The 20,280-nt window shown below is 44.3% G+C and overlaps 1 protein-coding gene across 2 annotated transcripts in view; it reads right to left on the minus strand.

Annotated features, from left to right (window-relative positions):
* Positions 1-1,118: 1,118 nt before the first annotated feature.
* The window catches only part of C11.1 (maestro heat like repeat family protein c11.1), a 111,976-nt gene continuing 92,814 nt past the window's right edge, over positions 1,119-20,280 (minus strand). For both annotated transcript variants that reach the window (XM_077686347.1, XM_077686346.1), the window contains 4 exons: positions 14,218-14,373; positions 13,940-14,074; positions 11,325-11,427; positions 1,119-10,264 (listed from right to left, as the gene is read on the minus strand). In XM_077686347.1, coding sequence (XP_077542473.1) covers positions 10,116-10,264; positions 11,325-11,427; positions 13,940-14,074; positions 14,218-14,373 — 543 coding nt within the window. In that variant the 3' untranslated portion in view covers positions 1,119-10,115. The remainder of the gene's footprint in view (positions 10,265-11,324; positions 11,428-13,939; positions 14,075-14,217; positions 14,374-20,280) is intronic.

Here is a 20,280-nt window from a genome sequence, read left to right on the forward strand (position 1 = left end):
AATTAAAATAAAATTGCACTTGACTTCTTTGACACCTCAGCAACGATTAACAGTTTTCTACTGAAGTTTCAAGGGACCTTAAATTGCAATTATTTCAAAATGCTGCAACCCAGATTAGGGCTATAGCAGGAGTGGGCACAAAATGACATGTACAATGCAGATATGGGATACTAACACAAAATCAATGTAATGTATCTACACCAGGTTGAAAACAAATACGAAAAATGGCAAATAAAAACAAAAATACAAATCAGTCAATTCCTGCATTAAAAACAAACTGCATGTCTAGCTCTGTAGGGTTTTCTATGTCGATACTGAAGGTGATGATGATGGGCACCCTTTTTTGACAGAACACTTCAATGCCGTAAAAGAGGAAAGGCATGGGTATGCGAAGGAAAGTGTCGTTTGTAGTAATCACTTCAGGCCAGCTGGATACATGGTAGAGCTCGCTGTGGGCAAATTGCGGCTGAGAAGGGGCCAGGCCTTGCCTTACACAACTCTTACCAGACCACTCTTAATAGCATAGCAGCTAAATTGATGTAGAAATTTAGATCCTGCTAAGGATGTGGGGAGTGCGGGCAGTGCTTGCTATGGCTTAAACTTCCGCAGAACATGGCAAAGGGGGAATCCCAAAGGGGTACCTCAGCAGTGTTGAGATCTGTGGATGCCGAGCATGACCAAGCTGAGGTCAGGAGGCAGGCAATGGAGAAAGAAGCAGGGACAACCAGCGGAGGCATGGCAAAGGGCTCTCCCATACTCTGTTGTGTGCAGACTCAGTGCCATGCTCCGATCCATGACTGGGACAAGAGCAGTCCACAACTGCGTGCTGTTTTGGGATGAAATGCCAACCATACACTGAATTTGAACTACAGGGGGGCCTGAGAATGATTTGTTTCATAGGGATATAACATCATATAACTTTCATATAACATCACAGGAGTTGGTAAGTAGTCATATACATGGCCACAGGGGGAGCTTGAGCAGAGTATCGATGTATTCCAGCATTAATCTACTCCCAGTTTTGACAGCCAAGAAAGCCATTCCAATATAATGCACTTTGTGGCAAATGATCCTTGCATTTTTTAAAAATATGCTACCACAGAGAATCAAGACAGCTATTCATGAAAACATCTTTATTGAAACCATAATAAACACAACACATTACAGGACATCATAACTTGTCGGCTACAGCAAAACCCAGAGAATGCAAGTCCACAAAGTGTGCAGAACAGTACACACTCACTCTTACTGTACTAACAATATCAACACTGTCCCTTAATGTACTCAACAACAAAAATGCCCCAGGAGTGCCAAAGCAAGCACTTTAACCACATGTACGAAAATATTTTGAAGGGCTCAACTCCCTCAGGCCACACAAAACGCAAGAAGGTTAAAGTATGCAGAGCTTTTCACCGACAGTACCACAAACCACATCAAACTCTCAATATGCAGTTCTCTTTGGCACACGAAAGCCATGAGCGGCTGCGCATAGTGTTATTCGATGGACTGTGAAAACATTCGGTGCAAAATGCTAACGCATTTCTGAAGCCCCATTTGAAACTGTGGCCACAACTATAGCATACGTAGGCACTGCAAGAGCAGCCACTGTAGTTATAACTTACTTGAAAGCAAGTTTAAGCCAATGTTGAAGCTCATTGACTTATCTTAAAGAAAACAACAAAACCCACAAGACTTCCAGCAGCTCAATGTAACACCTTTAACAAAAAAAAAAATGTCAGCCCTCATAAAATACGAGAGGGAACAAAGCGGTTAGTAATCCCGAAAACAACACAGGGCCATCTTGCAGCCGTAAATGGTGATGTACCAATAGCCTCGAAAGCTCGATCATATCAGATTAGGTAAAACTGATGTAAACACACGTCCAAGGCTCTATTCATGCTTATCCATACCACGCGACTACCATCAGGCTATCCTATCACTTATTTAACCATACTCTTGCTCAACTACAAAGCCACCATGTCAAGCTGTTAACTTGTAGGGCACGCTCTTTGCTAGACAGTACATTTCCCTTGCCAACGGCTGCACTACCACTAGTCCCACAATTTGATTCCCACACACTACAAATCAATATCTATGCCTAGACCCTCGGCCATTTCTTGATATTTTAAAGCATCCATTTTATTTACATTTCATTAGGCAAAATGAGCATTGCTTGTCTTGCTAATTTTCAACTCAAACTTAGGTTTGGATTCCCTGAACATGTGCCTGTTATATGAGGCTGACCCTAATGGGAGAATCGGGATTAGTTTGCATTGCCCGGGGTTCCTTAAGGCTCCTCATATGCTGGTGCGCCCTGGGGTATTCGTACTTCACACCTATCAGACATACACAGCCGTAGCCTCGGACTGAACCAAAGAGCTTTACGATTTTTCACTCTCTCATCCTGCCTTAGAGGAGAATAAGGTAAGAACAAAAACAGATTCAAGATATCGTATTAAAAAAAAATCCCACAGGATTACTTTTTGTTCATCTCTCAGTGCCTTGAGCAATATTAGCTTTCACAATTACGTATCAGCAGCAATATAGAAAGAGTAGCCAACAACTGCCATGCTAACATCACTACAGCACTAACCTTTCTGAAGAGTGTCATATATTGGCAATAACTAGATATGGTACTATGCAAACACTAGAAGAGAAAAGAATGCTCACATACATGGCATTTGCAGACGTCCTTACTTGTAAACTCTTACTCTCATGCATTTTGATTTCAAACGCTCTTGTAGCTACAGAAGAAAGCAAGAGTGCGCGATGAAGGAAGGCAGAGAAATGTACACTTTTCCGCAGGCGAGGGAAAAGGTTTGTTGCCTTTGATAAACTTGTAGCCCCTAGAGTCTTACAACATGCTGCATTCAATACGAGAATGCTAGAATGGGCATGATTTAGTGTCAAAAAATTGTCCACTCCAAAGATCTGGACAATTTTCTAACCTTCTATTAATTAACTTCATAAGAAAACACCCATTAAATTTTCAGGAAATGCCACCATGCATAGGCCTCAAGCTTCTGCATACTCCATATGGCAAACTAACACACACGTGCACATAAAAAAAGCTTCCAAAAACAGCATAAAGTCCACAGCAGTAGCAAGAAATGTGTACACGATGTGTACATTATTGGAGTAGGTCTGTGTGTCAAGCTTGAAGATTCCTCCTCAGAAATGCTTTTATGGAGAGAGGAATTATACATCTTGCCACTTTACCAAAAACTGCAACAAATACTCCAAGCCCATCAATACATCGGTCATCGCAGGCATAATCATCACAAGGTGTGACGAGCTCAGAGGCATGCTTGTACCTGCCTGCCACTACTGTTGCTGTTTCGCAAATGTCAGGAATATTGTGGCAGCGTGTAGATATGGCACTAGCGTGACTGGTGCTAGACAAACATACCACCAGCAATTAAACCGAATTACTTATGGGCTGCAATGACAGAGGTGAGAGGGATCAAAGTGTGCTGTCAGGAGATTTAATGGGGAATTGATGTCGTAACCGCTGAATTTCACTATTAAAAGCTGAATCGAGCCTTCAATCTCGATGCATTACAAGTAGGAAGACATTCTACAGTAGAAGTGCCCATTTGGGATTTTAGTTGAACAAAACCAGCACACAAATAAAATTTGTCGGCTAAGCTCAGCGATTTCTCACAACTTGCTAACCGTCTCCACTCCAGAAATTTACACGCTTCCATCACTTCCGCTACTCACTTTGCTTCCATGCCAATTTTTACCTCTTTCCTGCAGGAGCTGTTCCATGTGTCCACTAAATGCTGGGGAAGTCCCGGCTCAAGGATATTAATGTTTTAGTTCTGTCAAGCAAGACAAATAAAATGATATATCACAACGGCAGTGCCCCTTTGGCAGAACACTGGTGGTGGCACAGAAACTTTCATGCATGTGCACCGATCAGCTGCCCTTAGCAGATTAGGATAGCTCTTGCACAGCTTATTAAGCTTGATTTATCATTATTATCCACGCCTCAGAAGATCCTAGCCTTCACCTCAAGAAGTGTTCATTCTAAATTCAGGGTTGAAACTCCAGGCTCAGCTGACATGCATTTCAGTTCAATCATCATACTACCTCACAACACTAGTATTGCCCTTTTAATTTCATCGCAAAATGAACTGCCCACCCATTACCTGCATAGACCAGAGTTTGACACGAGTGAATGCAGGAGCAGCTAGGTGACAAAGACAAAAAATACTAGTTTCGGTTGCAATGTTAGCGACACCTTACAACCTCTACCTGCGAAAAAGTGCTCGTAGAAAGATTTGATACAGAGTAGGCTACCGTTAAGACGCTCTGTAGAAAAGAATGCACGGTAAAAAAGGAACGAAAAACAGACTAGACTTTCCTCTGTGCCATTCATATCAGAACTACCTGTTTTTGCAGCCCTGCTCAATTTTGTCAGCATCTGCATGTGTTAGCATAGCACCAGGATAACTTTTTACAAGCACGTATTTATATTGCTGTGTATGCCTTCCGGATTGTTTCGAGTTAACCGCTACAGGACACGCGTTCCTGTGGTTTGAACACTGCGGCTGATCCGATCTGCTGCATTTCATGCGGCATGACAGGGGATGACAACGGGGTGAGACACTATTTGGACACTATTAATGTGACCTGGAAGAAAACAGAAAGGAACGGAACGAAACTTCACATCCATTTGTGAGCTGAGCAGCATGGAAACGCACTCAGGGACAGCCTTGATGGAGAGACGGCTTGCCATTGCCCAAACAAGGACACCACAGGGTCAGAAACTATGCCAGCCACGCTAAATGCAAGCATTGCAAGGTTGGACTACATGTAGTCAAATCAGCTTATTACTGCACAGAGCTAAACACGCCCAACTGACCAAGTCCGAGACAAATTAAATGGTCAATTTAATAAAAAGAAAAAAATTGCTTACTTGGCTGTGAAGTATTTTATGGTAGGAAACCTGTAGCAACTGCTGCCAATGTATCCATCAGGAACATAGTGGTAAACGTACTCATGCCGAGCCTTCACGTTACTACTTCGCTGCCATTATACACCAGATGAATCGAAATAATTCACACCCCTTTTTTACTACCAGTTGTTCAGCTAAACCAAACATTCCAATATTACTAGCCTTTCCAGAAATGCTGGCTTGAACTACAAGGCTGAAATGAGAAGAGTACAATAGAAGTTAATCTGACTGAATGAGCTTAACAGCAACACTGACTACGAGTTTTACATTTAGATAGCTTTTTTTTTAATCTGGTTCCAAACTCACTGCAAATTCCACATTACAGATTTGTCTTTCTTGAACTGCACCCAAATATTTAAACTGGAATTCTAAGTTTGAGAGTCCAGAAGCAACCCTGAAGATCAAAGTAGTCGAAACACTTTTTTTCAAGCCCCGTAATTACAGTTAACAACCTTTCCTTTTTCCCTAGTTTAATAAGTTTTGTAATATGTGCTTTCAGCTTTCCCTGCGAGGTTTTAGTGACCAGCTGTGGCCTCCAGAAATATTACAGTCAAGAGAAAACCACACCTCATTATCCAGTCTGCATTGATCCCAGCGCAGCCGCCCACTAACTTAGCCCTAGCTAGTTACCAAGGAGCACAGCTTAGTTTATGAATTGTGAGCTGACCACAGTCATCTTTGTCAGGCGATTGACACGCGGTACCATAAATTGTTCCACTGTTTACAGCTCAGTCTGCCCCATTGTGCAACCCAAGTTGTGCCAACGGAGTGTAGCTATTCTTGCAATTCCTATGACGAGATGCAAGCTGAAAGGACAGCCACTATTTCCCATGTACATCTAAATACTGAGAGTGACCAGCTGATCAGCATGTAAGGCTACACAGCTGCCTGAAATAAAGCGTGAAAGTGGGTTCAGAGTATTGAATTTCTTTCGGAGAGAGGTATGGGAAAAGAAGGAGCTGCAGCAGTAAGAACCACCCTTACAGTGCATCCCTCGTGGGCAAATTGCTTCGAAGGCTCTTGCCTACAAAACGTCAATTTCCTTTTATTCCCGCATGAGTTTGCAGCCCAGTATGTGATCAAGTGCAACAGATTACGTCAACCGATGCCACTGAATAAATACATTTCCGTAAACAAGCATCTCATGCTCAATGCTTGCAGCATGCCCAAGCCATCAAATGAAGCTTCATGCAAGCTAGAGAGCAGCGGGAGATTTAGTACTCCATTTTACCCTTTTGGCCGACGACATTACGCCCAAAGCAAGGGCTTGCTTTATTTTCGCTTCTCGGGCTGCCCAACTTCCACAGAAGCATTGCCCCGATTATGACACTGGACGTGTGCAGAAGCACAATAGTTCACTGCACAGTATGTGGTCATGTCGTAAGTGCTGCTCTTGTCAACCCTGAAGCGCATGCTCTGATACGCAGTTCATGCTTTGAGCCAGCAAACATGACAGGGACACCAGCTGCAAGAGACCGCATCACACGAGCGTATGCATTTAGGCCTGAACAAGCAGCACAATGATCTGGGGACACAGGCTCTTCAGACTCAACTAAGCCACTTTCATGATAGAAGAAAATAACTTCCAATAATATTTCTTCTGCCTACAGACATTCAACCACAGTAGCTACTTTACTACGTAATTAGTATATGCTGAACTATGAATAAAAATAGTGCTCCCATTTTGTACAGTCAGCTATTGTGGACGACACACAGCGAGAGCGAATGTCCACACTATGAGCATTAGTGCTCTTTTGATACGTGCATTGCAAAGCCTGAAGGCAAGTTTACGTTTAGTATGGATTTTGCATACACATCCACTTTCTTTCTAATTATATGTACTATACTTCTCTCTTCCACTGGCTACAAACAAAATGTAACTGCTTCACTTACCTGTTGCGTTCCTCTCTATGAACACAATAAAAAAACTCAACATGCATAACCAAACCATCACGTTTTTCTAAAAACTTTATCTTCATGTGCGTGTAAAATGTATTCCCTCACACCTAGTCTAAGTGCAGATAAACTAAATTCACATGTGTAACTAATACAGATAGCATGAGATGAGGCCTACCAAAAAACCCGAAACTTGAGTGGAGCAATGTTTGCATTGTTGCTACCCAAGAATAGGCCACATGTCGTTGAGCAAATAAAAAATAACTAAACACTGGTGCGCACAGTCTTTGCATTAAAACAGCCAAGCAGTAATATTTTGAACATATACCAGGTAACAAATTAAGAACAGCAACGGAAGCTCTACCTCTACCTTACTACCGCTACCAGATGTTGTACTGCGACGCCTGAAATTGTCCGGCACCTGAGCCCAGTTTTCTTAAAACACTGAAACAAAAGGCTCAGAAACAATAAGTGAATTTACTTAACTCTTTCGCTACCGCGCCTATCAAAATCGATCAATTTGATCGATACTTTTGGGTGCGCCTTTTCATAGCATTCCAGGCGTTTCTCGAACAAGTAAAGCTGTTCGGAGTTCGATCAGAAAATGGCCTTTCAAAATCAGTTTTGTTTTCATTTATGCAACACGCTTTTGAATCACCTGGGTGTGGAAAAGGGGTGTGGTCATCGCGCGTCCCGGCTACCAACGAAGAATGCGTGCAACTCGTAATTACTCTGCACCAGCGCTTGTTTTTTGCTATCAGGGCGTGAATGGGGAACTAGCAAACGATTTTCAATCGTCAGGTTCGCGCTTTGACAGTAATAATCCCAGAAATCGGATGAAAATGTCAAGCAGTGCCTGGTTGCAAAGCTACTTTATGATTTTAGAGTTTTATTGCCTTTGCGCACGTTGTTCTAAGTACTGTGGTAGTTCTACCCCAGGACCATTTGCAAACAGTTTACAACAGTTTCGGTTTCGTTTCTGCATCGCGAAATTCATATTTAGCGCTACTATGCAGTTACCCAACTTCAAGGCTACCTGCCATGGCGCCTGAAGCGTCCGCGACTGATCCTCGAACAAAGCACGGCAATCCTGATTTCCCCCCACCCTAACCAGATTTCTGCGATAAGAACTTCAGATGCAGCTAGTCAAAAGGTCACACGCAGTCGCCAGATATCTGTTCCGCCGAGAATAGCACTTCAAACCGGCTTTACACTGCTAGCTGTTCGCCTTCCAGTTCCGTTTCCATGCGAAATGTTGCTGCTTAGTTGAACTGTCTATTCGGATGGAGTCTCCGATAAGTTTTTGTACTGTTTCATTTGAAAAATGTTAGGTGGCGCTGCAATAGAGGAGGCTCGTTGTGCTGATCTTTTTCAGCGTGCAACTGCTACTCGGCCTAAGATCGCAGGGCACGATTCTAGCTCATCGTACCTCATTTTTGCGAGCAAGGCTACGATTGCGAGTAAGAAGATGATAATAAAGCTCAGCTTTATGTTTTGAGAGATAACTGACCGTGAACGACAACAAGCATCAGCCACGGCGTTCCGTTTTCAACTTAATGCATGTTTTTTTCCACATTGTGTGCTTGTTCCAAATATTGTGCTCGCTGTAAATGCAAATTCAGCCATTGACAAGATGTTTTTACGTTATGTGGGGGCAAATTGGTGCCTCTGATAATGACAAACCGCCAGATTTATTCCAGGAAACCACCCGAAATTGCACATTTTGAATTGGAAGTTGGGCTTCACCGCATGGCACGAGCACCGTGCATGCTAACATTTTTTTTTTTTTATATCTGACAAACTGTTCCGCGCAAGTCGACATTTTTTTCTAGGGCGTGTTTTTGAAATGTTTTCCTACAAAATGTATATTCTAATTTTTTTCTACTACCGGTGGTTTGATATACACAACTCCTTTTTTATCATTTTTTTCGACAACTTGACAAAAATTTTGGTTTTGATATTCTTTTTACAACTATAAAAAACCTTTAAAAAACTGGTATTATTGGGAATGCCGTTAAATAATCTGCATTTTGTGCTCCTGCAATTAGTGCCTAACCAATTTTTTAGCAGGAAAAAAACTGTTTTCTTGGACCCCTAAAATTAGTCAATTTTCCGGCGGTAGCGAAAGAGTTAATGCTTATTTTAATGCATTGCAGGCCCATCAATTACTTGAATAAAAATTTAAAATAAATCCTATGGAGATGGTCACATTGTCGAAATTGCGGTAAAAATCAAATACAAAAAAATACTCGTATCGAATTTTTACTCAATTTCTACCGAATCGTGCATTTTACTTTCTTGCTTCACAGCATGAAAAAAAAAAATTACTTTAAACAGTTATCTTCATTCCACTTGGCAGGCAGCTGCTTTTATGCGGATGCTTCCCATTTCTATGGTTTCCATACTGTGCATCACGATTCCTGGTCAGTTTCCAACAGGAACGCCACACAAACAACGTAAGCTGATCAAGCCGAACCAACCTGTTCAATGTGTAGGGTGCTAATTATACAGCGACCAGCAATCATTATGGATTCCGGTGAACAGTAAATACACTATTACAGAGTAAATTCTTTAATTTCATGCGTCTACTGTGTCAATACACGAGTGCAACGACGAAAACCAGGCTCAGTAAAGCAGATGATCCCACGGGTCAAGTTTGCGAGCTTGTTTCAAAAGCCACGTGCATGGACAATTTTTGCTTTGACACGCTCCATGTTCAGCGACTAATAAGCGGAGTTATACAAACTAATGTGCGGTCGCACAGCTGTTGCCGTTCTTAACTTGTCACCCAGTACAGACACAAGCTGGCTCAAGGAGTGCACTAGAAGCGTACAGGGGTTTTCAAATTACACAGAAACGAAGTGCGCGAGGATCAAAGTACAACCTTACATATGATGAAATTAGAGTACATACGCATTATACCTATATCACTGTGCATATGTTGCACTCTGCATAATGGGCAAGGCATAAGATATGCAAAAATAGCCCGGTACATTTATAATCAACGGTGTGCAGAAAATACAGAACAAAATAAACCTATCACTGATGGTCAAAAGCAATTCACGACCAACGAGGAATGGCGACAACTTTGCCCTGCGGGCGTTTCCCCACCCTCTGGGCAACCCTGCAGGCCCGCAGCTATGCGGCCGCTACTGTCGCTGGTCTGCACAGGGGAAGACACAAAGGCTTGAGAGCAGAACAGCAGAAAAGCAGCCCCTCCATTTTGTGGCACACCAGCATTGAGCCCGGGTGTTCTTCAGCAGCCGTAGAGAAGACTCAGGGCTTCAGCAGCTCTGCAGCGCTGCTCGGGCATCTCCCCCTTGAGCAGCAGGATAAGCGCTGAACACGCCCGCTCGCATGGCAGCTCTTTGCGAAGCTCCGGCTGCGCGTTGCCCAACAGGCAGCCTAGAAAGCACGGCAAAATTGATGCACTCAGTCAGAGTGAACACCTCCATTGCATTCAGCACCAAAATGCTTCTAGGTGCACCACTGGGAGCGATGTAAACAGTAGCAATCAACTGCACCAGGCCGCACTTGGTCTCAAGGAAGCTGAAGCAGTTGCAAACATTTTAGACAGTACATATTACGTATCAGCAGATTCAGTATAGATCTCTCATCACTAGCCTTGCCAGCCTAGCCTCGCGGTGTCAATGGCTTCTTGTCAATAAAGCTTCATCTTGGTGTCAAAAAGTACAGAGCTAACAAGTTTGTCTATCTTCCTTATCTTCTATCTAGAAAAAAGAAAAGGAACACCACACATTTAAAAAGAAATATCAACTTTGCACATCACTTCATCAGAAAACTGGTAACTATGGCAGAATGCAGCTAGGGTTAATACTGACCGGAGCAGCTAGAATGCAACTAAATTACCAGGATGCAGGAAGAGATGCATGAGTGTGGCGTTGAACCAATGCCAAGGAGATAAAAGGCACTCCAAAAACACCTTACTCTGGCCACACAACTGGCGTATTGCAGGTAAGCCTGTCACCCCTACCAAAGGGAGCCAGTGCATGCTTGTGGCAATCGATTGTGCGCCCTCAAAGTGCAATACCTGCAGCACCTAACTAGTTGCAAAGTGTATACTTTGCATGTGTTTTTAGCGTGGAATTTCTCGCTTTCACCAAGGCATAATTTCAAGTATCTGAGTTCACTGACATGAATATAAATTTGCATCTCCAAACTGTGAAATAATTTGAAAATATTCAAAGTTGGGTTTTGAATACCACTATTTGATTCGAAGCTGAACCAGATATTGTGTTAATCGCCTTGATATTTGAAACTTTTGAATATGCGCGCACCTCTGGTTTTGCATAGTGCACATGAAACATGCAAAACATATCAAACTGCTACTGGGACACCTACAAACCCTCATGGTAACGACCACAGGAGCAGCTTATGGATACTTTGTGCAAGCAAAGGTGTACCTTCACCCCTTCCAAATACTGGAGAAAGTACACACACTCACCCAAGAGCAGTACAGCATTGCACTGTATTGTTGGGTGAAGGCTTTTTATGTGTCCAAGGCATAGGGTCACAAATGTGGTCATGTGCCGTTCGAGATCGATCACCTGCAACACAAAAGAAATTCGTGTAGCTCAAGCCTTTATTTACCCGCCAGCCTGGCAAGCATCAATGTTTCCCACTAGCCTTATAAAGTATATATAAAGTTTATAACGACAGGCACAGAGAGATGCTTCACTTGCTCCTAGGCTGATTAAAACGCAACCGCGTGATTTCTTGGTATACAAAAAAATTTGCAGGATGACTCAACCCCGCAGTAAAATGGCAACACAACGCAGAAAAACTAGCAACCAACCGTTTTCTCGCATCACAAAGTCACTTTTATGGCTTATACAGTTTTCGGGCCTGCAATGAAGTGCGGCTCATGCGAATTGCAGTGTGTACATGCCTGGACAAGGAAATGGGCATAAAGTTATGGGTTACTTTGATTAAATTATGAGCTAAGCTGTTTATAGGCTTATTTTTTATACTCACATTTTAAGTTGAGTCAACTTTGATAGAAAAGGGTGCAGGTGTACAATGATGTGCAAAAAGCAATTGATTATACAAACTTAGAGATAAGCAATGCCCCTTTGTTTTTTGCCAGCTTCAAAAATTGCTAATGCAAGAAAATACCTAATATGTCACATAATGTTTGTTTCGAAACAAATGTAAGCAGCTTTGCAGTCGTACATTTATCGGTTTTCTAAACTTCAATTTAAAAATAAAGGCAGATTAACTTTTCCTAACTGCCTAGCATAGAACAATCATTAATAAACTACAACTTAAGACAATAAGTGTCAACATGCAGCTATTTCCTGCCCAGCACAACATTTCTCCAGCAGTGCAGGATGAGTGAACAGTGCAAGAAAATGATTTATGGGCCCAGCCATAAAATAATGCCCTAGAATCGGATTCGGCATACCTGGACCACAGACAGATATAGTTGCTTTTTTGAACCAATCATTTACTATTTAAATGTTTTGACAATTTACCTGTATCAGTGATTCAAAATATGCTAAGTAAACTATTTTAATGCTGTGGGAGGGAACCGTGGAAAACCGTGGCCCACGATCCCAAACCGGCGCGCACTTCGGGGGAGACGCGTTGCGCTGAAACCGGTGTCCGGCGCTCCAGTGCTTCACCCTTCACCCCCCCCCCCTCCCTTCTTGAGAGATGGCACCACCGCGGGCATAGGCGCGCGGGCGGCGAGAACGTGTGCACACGGAAGACAGAGAGTATCACAGGAGGCCTGGTCGGGGCAGCATCGGCGGAACAGCGCGGTGGTGACAAATACCCTGTATCTCAGGTGGCAACTGTTGTTTGTCGCACGCCGTGAGTGCCTGCCTCCTGTTCGCAATCACGACCCGGACGGCGTGAGTCGTGAACGCCGTCGAGCCTTGTGCTCGCATGCTTTGGGAGTCACCAAATAAACGGCTGTGCTTCGGCACTACTGCCTACTGTGTTCTCGTATCGGCGAACCTCGTTTGGCTGCCATAGGCTCGGGAGCCCGCGTGGTTAACCCGCCTGGAGCTAGCGTGGTGGCCTGCCCCAGAGTACTGGCAAGGTAGTCCCTAAGAACCCCACGATATTCCACAATGCATCATCCTGCATCAAAAAGTATTTTTATATCTTTATCTTGTATCTGTATTCCAGTAACTTCTTTTGTGTATTTACAGAAATATCTTTCAACATCTCATTATGTCAAAATTAAGTGTATCTTCGTACTTGTATTTTAGGCACCCAACACATGCATCACAATAGTATTTGTATTCCGGAATAATTTTTTAAAGATGTATTTCTGCCCAGCCCTGTATCCCCAACAGTTTTAAAACAGTTAACTAGTCACTCCTCTTTTTAAAGGAGCCATGAAGACAAAATACAAGTTGGGTTTATTAGAAAGACTGCTTAGTCCCGATAAAAATGATACCAATATCATCGCAATGTTCGAACAAATAACGGAGATATTAAAGAAAACGTGTGAAGCAGTCGTGACCCCCTAGCCAATTTCCCGCAACTTTTCTATGACGTCACGGAACCTTGTTTGTGCGATTGGCGGCCACCTAACTGACCTGTCGCGATGACAGATGACTGGACGTCTGTAATGGGGCCTCTAGTTCCATTTGACAGCATCACTTGAATGCTAACGTGCAGTTAACGCAATGAAAATTATGTTTTATTTTTGGCCCATATGACGTCATTCTTGCTCATAACACGTCACTGTGGCGCAAAATTTGAAAGTTTTTAAATACTTCTTGCTTTTTTTTCGTTAAAAAAACATCTTTTGTGGCTGTAATGGAGCTGAGTGAGATACTGAATCCTAGTTCTTTCAAATTAAACGAAGTTGTATTTTCTCTTCATGGCTCCTTTAAAGGTTCGCAAAACCTGCACTGGCACTCATAGATTGTGGCTCGCATGCCATGCTTGTGGTTCAATGCATGTCTAAAAGTGCCCATGTACGCACACGCCTACAAAACAGACAAGGCTGCCGTTGTTCCAGCTTCTCTGGAAAACATGAAAGCTACCCTCAAATGTGCTACTGTGTCATCAAGAAGGCCAAAGGAAGGGATCAGTACGCACCATGACCTTCGTGAGGTCACTAATGAACTCCGGGTAGTGGAGATGGGAGCCGTCAAGCAGATGCCGCTGAAACATGCTGTTCACTTCTTCCGAACCAAGCAGCGGTCCCAGCTTTTTCAGGGTGACCTTGCATGCCTGCGCAAGCATTTCATCGCATCATATCATCAGTTTCTGACGCTCAGTTGCTTTATGCACGCCGAAAGTTATTTCACAGCCGCTATTTGACAGGAACAGTTCCTCCACTCTTCCCTCACAAAGCGGCAACAACTGGCACCGACCTTGACGACAAGCTTGTCCTCTTCATTTAGGTGCACGAGCAGAGTGATCACGTTGCTGATGCCCTGCTCCACGAACGCCTCCCGGTATTCTCCCTCGGCAAAGCGGGCCAGGTCACCGAACAGCTTGAACGCTGCTGCGCGCACCTCACTTTTCTCCTGGAATGACAAACAGCGAGTACCCACTCGGCACTAGCATCAAGGGGCTCGCCGGCACTAGGCACAGAGTAGCCGCAACACTGATGAAACAGCCTAGCAAGGCACACCAGCTGCAAAAAAACACGGAAAGAAGCTGCACATCAAGCCACCTGTTGTAGAGCACATTTGAACCTCCCGCCGAAATGTCACGTGGTTCGGATCAGCCATGCAATTACCGTAAGAGGACGACATAAAACTGATATACGTGCAGCACACAGCGTGTGCTTGGCTTCTGTGCTTTGTGAACTTGGCGCTCACTTTCATGGATGTCTGGTTTTCTCACACCACCATTTTATTCCAATAATTAGTAGCACGAGGTTTTCAGTAAGCAGCATCTCTAGATCTGCCAGAACACTACTGCAGGGCTTTCTTGGAGTAAACAGCAGTAGCTGGCTACTGAAAACAGGTTACCAAGCTGAGAATTTAAAGGGGCCCTGAGATGGATTTCAAAGTGTTTTTGTTTGTGTCAGAAAACTACTCTATAGTTCTTGTAGAAACAAGTCCAAAAATAGTAAGCCTATTCGCTCATGCTAACAAAAGTTATTACCCCGACGAGACAGAACTATTTGTTGGCTCGGCGGCTTGCGATGACGACATAGTCTGACCTCGTCCGAGGCGAAGCACTCATTTCATGGTTGGCCACCGGAATGTCCGCGATTTTTGACGGTGGTAGCGGCGGCGGTCGTTGGTTTACAGCATCGTCGTTACCATGGTTACTTAAGCGAGTAAGTCGCACATGAGACGACGACGCCCTTTTTTTTTTAAGCTACCTTTTCAGTCCTTACGGACTTTGAGCAGGATGTACTGGTGATTGCGGAAGTCGACCTTGCATGCGCGAGAGTTTCCGTGAGCGGTAACTTATTTTTATCGTCGCTACATAACGATACAGCGGCTAGAATTTCTAGCGACTGTAATAGCGAGCTCCTTGCGCCGGCGAAATGTACGCTCGCGTCTCGATTAGATTACCGTAAAGTTCCCAGAGAACGCCCTCCCCCGAAACATCGCCCACCTCTTTTTACGGGTGAAATACTCAATTTACTGAAAGACACGCCCACCCCGTAGAATCGATGGCTTTAGCGGCGATGAGTGAACAAAACAAACCCGAATCATCTCTTCATGTGTAAATGCGGTCACTTATTCGTCCTTTCCGCGCTTGACCCGGAAGTTCGCAGGTCTTGAATTTTTTCTTGACATCTCCGCAGTTTTGGTTGGCGGTGCGGCCACCTTTTCGTAGTTTTTCGCACCTCACCCGAAAGTTCGTCCATCTCGTATTTTTCACTTAATTTTATATCACTGTACTTAAATTTGGGTGGGCGTTCTACCGGAACTTTACGGCACAGCAAATGCGCTACGCTCGGCGCTTCATGCAAGCAATCTTAGTTGATGTTTTTACTACATCCTTGCTAAATGATGATCAGGAGCACGATAAATGACAATTTTTTTCAGAATGAGCGAGCAAAATTTCCGCCCCTACTCCAGCCTCCCAAGCTTCCAATGGTTCAGATGCCTTTATAAACTAGCATAGCTCTTTTATGCTTTTAAAATCGTATTGGGCAAGGTAATATAGGTAACTGCGGAATCATTAAAATATATCTTCTCATTTTATATCGAAATATTTCGCGAAGGCATGAATTCTGGTTAATGCAATACTTGGTTCTAATTGTTCCCACTAGATGGCGGCGTCAACGTCGTGTTTTCTATTTTTTTAAGCTCTACAGCAGAAGTATACGGCTCCTTTAAAAGAAAATTATTGTATTGTGAGAGTTCAATCTAAAACGTTCAAGATTAAGCTATTTCAAGGGTAAGCGAACAGTTCTGGGCAACAAACTTTTGTGTCATTTGCTTTGAGACAAATTCGCCAGATGTCGCTACTTGGCAGAGCCGGCCGGAATGCAGAAACCGCAGAGTGCAATCCTTTCGTTTTCAGCGGCAAACGGCTACTCTTGCTTCATTTAACACAGTAAACGGTAAAGCGCGCTAAGGACACTAGGCAACAGGTTCATTCAGACGGCCGGTGCAGCAAACCACACTTTCCTGCGATCATGACTTGATGGGAAGCAATGAAATGAAACTCTTTGGCAGTAGTTGTCGTTACGGGATGCGCATGCTCTTGCCCTAGTCGCGACCGGCGCAGAGAAGCAGCTGCAACTGCGTTTGGGCTTGAACTGATTCATTCAGCCCGCGTGAGCGCACTTGAGCGTGCGCCTTGTGATCACGAGCAGTGCCCGGCGTCGTCTAAGCGCTGCGTGCGGAGCTCCGCCTTCGTCGTCGGTGCGGCGCTCCCTTGGCGCGCCGTTCGTTACCACCTCATAACTGAAACAACGTCGAGGCTACGCTCGAAACACAGATGGTGCAAAGAATCCTTTCGGGTACAGCGTCCAAGAAAGCAAATGCAAAGAAAACTGATGATACTCTTACACCAGACACGGAGCGCTGAGCGATCACGCTGCAAGCATCGTTGCTCCTGTGCTCACTGTATCCTTCCGCCGAGAACGGAGGAGCGTCAAGCCCGATTTGGGCCGGTGTGTAAGTGCTTTACACTCCGGTATAAAACAAATATGTGCGACTGTGTAAACGCACACACATACAAAAGATGTTTTTTGTAGCTTTCTGATGTTTTTACGCTCGTTTTAGAATTGATTAAATCAAGAGCGCACTATTACGTCACGATTAGTTCAAGAAATAGCCGTTGTGCTCCAATACCATCAACCCCCCCCCCAAAAAACCCCATCTCAGGGGCCCTTTAAGCCACTCTTTTATGAATAATGAATGTCTATCCCCACATTATGTATTCCTGCCCCTTCTTTATGGCGTCAAAGTGGAGCTTTACATATAGGCCCATATTCACGTTGCCCGACTAACGCCCGACTAGCAGCCGACTAACCTATGTCCCTGCAAAATATGACACATAGCCACACTTAGTAGCCTCGAATAGCACTGCTCGTATTCAGAAGCTGTGATTAGGGTTTAGCAGCAGTGACTAGAAAAATTTCAGTCGCGCTCGGGGCTCGTTTTGGCAGTAAGTAAGTATGGCTGCTGTTTGTGAGTAGAACAGGGCTAGCTAGCAAGCTTGGCCAATTTTTAGGCAAACATCTGCTCTGCCACACATGCTTCATGAATGTCTCAACCCAAAGAAATCTTGAAATGGCAATACATTCGAATGCCTCTGCGTGTGAAAAAAATGGAGTGAGGAAAAGGTATGCCTCGAGGCTTCAGAAGCTTGTTCGAGCAATGCAGCAAAGCACTGTCTGCATCAGAACTCCTTTTTCATGTGTGTGACGTGCACACGACAATTGAAACCCCTACATCAAGAATCATGCACAATGTCAAGTCCCATTGCACTGGCCGAAACCATTAGCTCGACCCCATTGCACTGGGTCGACCTATAAGGAGCGTGCAACAGAACGCATCTTCACAGCCTTGGGTGGAGAAATTTTCCCAACTCGAGCCGCGGCCATTCAAATCAATGTAAGAAATAAGGAAATCAGCACACGGGGATGACACAGAGATAGCATCAAACGGACAGCATTATCCGTGCCGCTGTCCGCTCCTGTCCAAACGTTCGGCAGTTGCATTCATCGTGCGAAGTCAGACCATCTTCAAACATAGCCCTAGCCTTCGCTTCGCGAAGAAGAAGAAAAAAATGCAGTCTAGACGAACGTTTTTGCCAACACCACGCCGCAAACCACATTTCACGTCGGGAAACACGCTGCCTCCCGGCAGAGTGAAACTGCACATATGGCACAGAGAGCACCACCGCGAAGATAGCGCCGCCGCGCAGATAGCGGCACCGCACTGTCGAAAGCCCACTGCATACAACCTATATTCCGGCTCGACCTATATCCACATACCGTATTTATTCGAATTTAAGCCGATAGTTTTTTTGAAATACAGATATATCAAACTCCAGGGTCGGCTTGGATTTGAGGATTTTGAAACGCGCGCCAAATTCCAAGTGAAATTGAGGGAAGTGGCGTGCAGCTAGCGCCACCAAGAAAAGAAAGTACTGTAGCCATTACTAGACGAGCCAGTAGCCACTTAAGGGGCCATAGCTGGGGGCGATGCCGCCATTTTGAACTGTGTGTATAGTGGCCTGCACAGTGTGGCGTTTGGTTTTGACAGCGCAATGGCACCAAACAAGCGGTGCCATTATAGTGCCGCTTTTAAAAAAAAGTTGTTTTAGCCGCGGAGTTGTAGTCGAACGTTCAAGCCGGGCGGGACTTCGGCATGGATGAAAAAAATGTCCGTCGTAGGAGGACACAACGGGAGAGGATATTTGCGTGCGCCACAACGAGGATGGCATTCAGAGGCTAGCAGCGATGATGACTCAGAATGAGCACCGCATCTTCATGTTCAATAAATGTGTTTTCTTTTTGTGAACGCTGACTTTGCCTTTTTGTTCGGCCTACATTCAAGGTAAGTTTTTTTTTTTTTTTTTTGTGTGGCTTCGGACTTTCGGGGGTCGGCTTAGAATCGGGGCCGGCCTAGATTCGAATAAATACGGTATATGGTAACTTGTTAAATGTTTTAAAAACTGCCGCTTTAAAAACTGTACACTTCAAATCTGGCAAATAGAGTTAATTTATCTACTCTGCTCAGGTATTCGCTGTTAGTGTACAAAACATTCTCTGAAAGATGACACGTGTGCTGTGCCTTTAATACCACAGGCTCAAGCGATGGATAGCATTGTGGGCTTGACATGGGAAGGAAAAAGAGATGGCCCATATAAGGAAAAGTTACCATATTTTCCGGTCTATAAGTCGCACCTTTGTATAAGTCGCACCCTCCTCAAAATGACTGTTTTTCCGAAAAAAAAACATAAGTCGCACCGGTGTATAAGACGCACCGGTATACAAGATGCACTTGATAATTAGGTAAACTCATAGTGAATCATATCGTTTGAAAGTGAGGCAAAAGTACATGGTTTCGGTGGCCGCCGCCTATGAAACTCAAGACAGAGCTTCTCAAAAACGTTTTATTGATACACACAGATGTCATGTACTTACAGACGACGTTTAGGCAAAACCATCGAAGTCTTTCTTCGAATCGCTAACAAATAAACAATTCAGCAACTTCAAGTGGGTGTTCCGCCGGCGCATCGCTGTTGTCCTCCGACTCACTGATGTCTTCTTCGCCAACATCGTGTCACCACTCGCGGACCGGATTACTCCGGCCTTTAACAACCCGGCTACAACTGTTTTTGTAGAAATGGAGTCCCAAGAGTCGGAGACCCATTCGACCACCTCTCCTAACATCGCGCATCTCTTGCGTGCTGTCGTAATGCTGTCGTAAATCATCGCAACAAAGGTGTCATGGCAGACGGAAGTGACGCGAACGGAAGCGGCCCGAAAATCGAAACTCATCAGCAAGCTGTCATTTTAAAAATTAGCAGCATGTTTACCTCCTTCAGAGTAACTCTCTGTAATAATTTATAAGCTGCATTTTGTTTTGCAACCCAGTTTGATGTTACTCTGAATTTATTCTGAACTGTAGTTACTGCGCGTCGCCGAAAGTGGCGCGCGGTTGTCGCAGGTTGTATCATTGTTTTTGACTAGAAAAAGCTGCAAATTCTTTGGTTTAACGTCCCGAAGCGACTTATGGGCTACGAGAAACGCTGTAGCGGTGGGCTTCGGATTCATTTAGACCATAGAGTTGTGTCTCCACGTGCGCTGGCCACGCGCGGCTGCCGCGAACCGGATTTATTCCATACATAAGTCGCACCGGTGAATAAGACGTGCCAACGAAAATTTCAGAAAAAAACCGCGACTTATACACCGGAAAATACGGTAACTATTATCGGGGGTGAAGCGCCCGGCATGTAACTTTGGTTTCCTGATAGGAGACAAGTTGTCCCAGGTTGTTGCAGTG

The sequence above is a fragment of the Haemaphysalis longicornis genome, unplaced genomic scaffold (genome assembly GCF_048455015.1).
Source record: "Haemaphysalis longicornis isolate Haplotype H1 unplaced genomic scaffold, Haemaphysalis longicornis Haplotype H1 scaffold_1, whole genome shotgun sequence".
Taxonomy (NCBI): Eukaryota; Metazoa; Arthropoda; class Arachnida; order Ixodida; family Ixodidae; genus Haemaphysalis; species Haemaphysalis longicornis.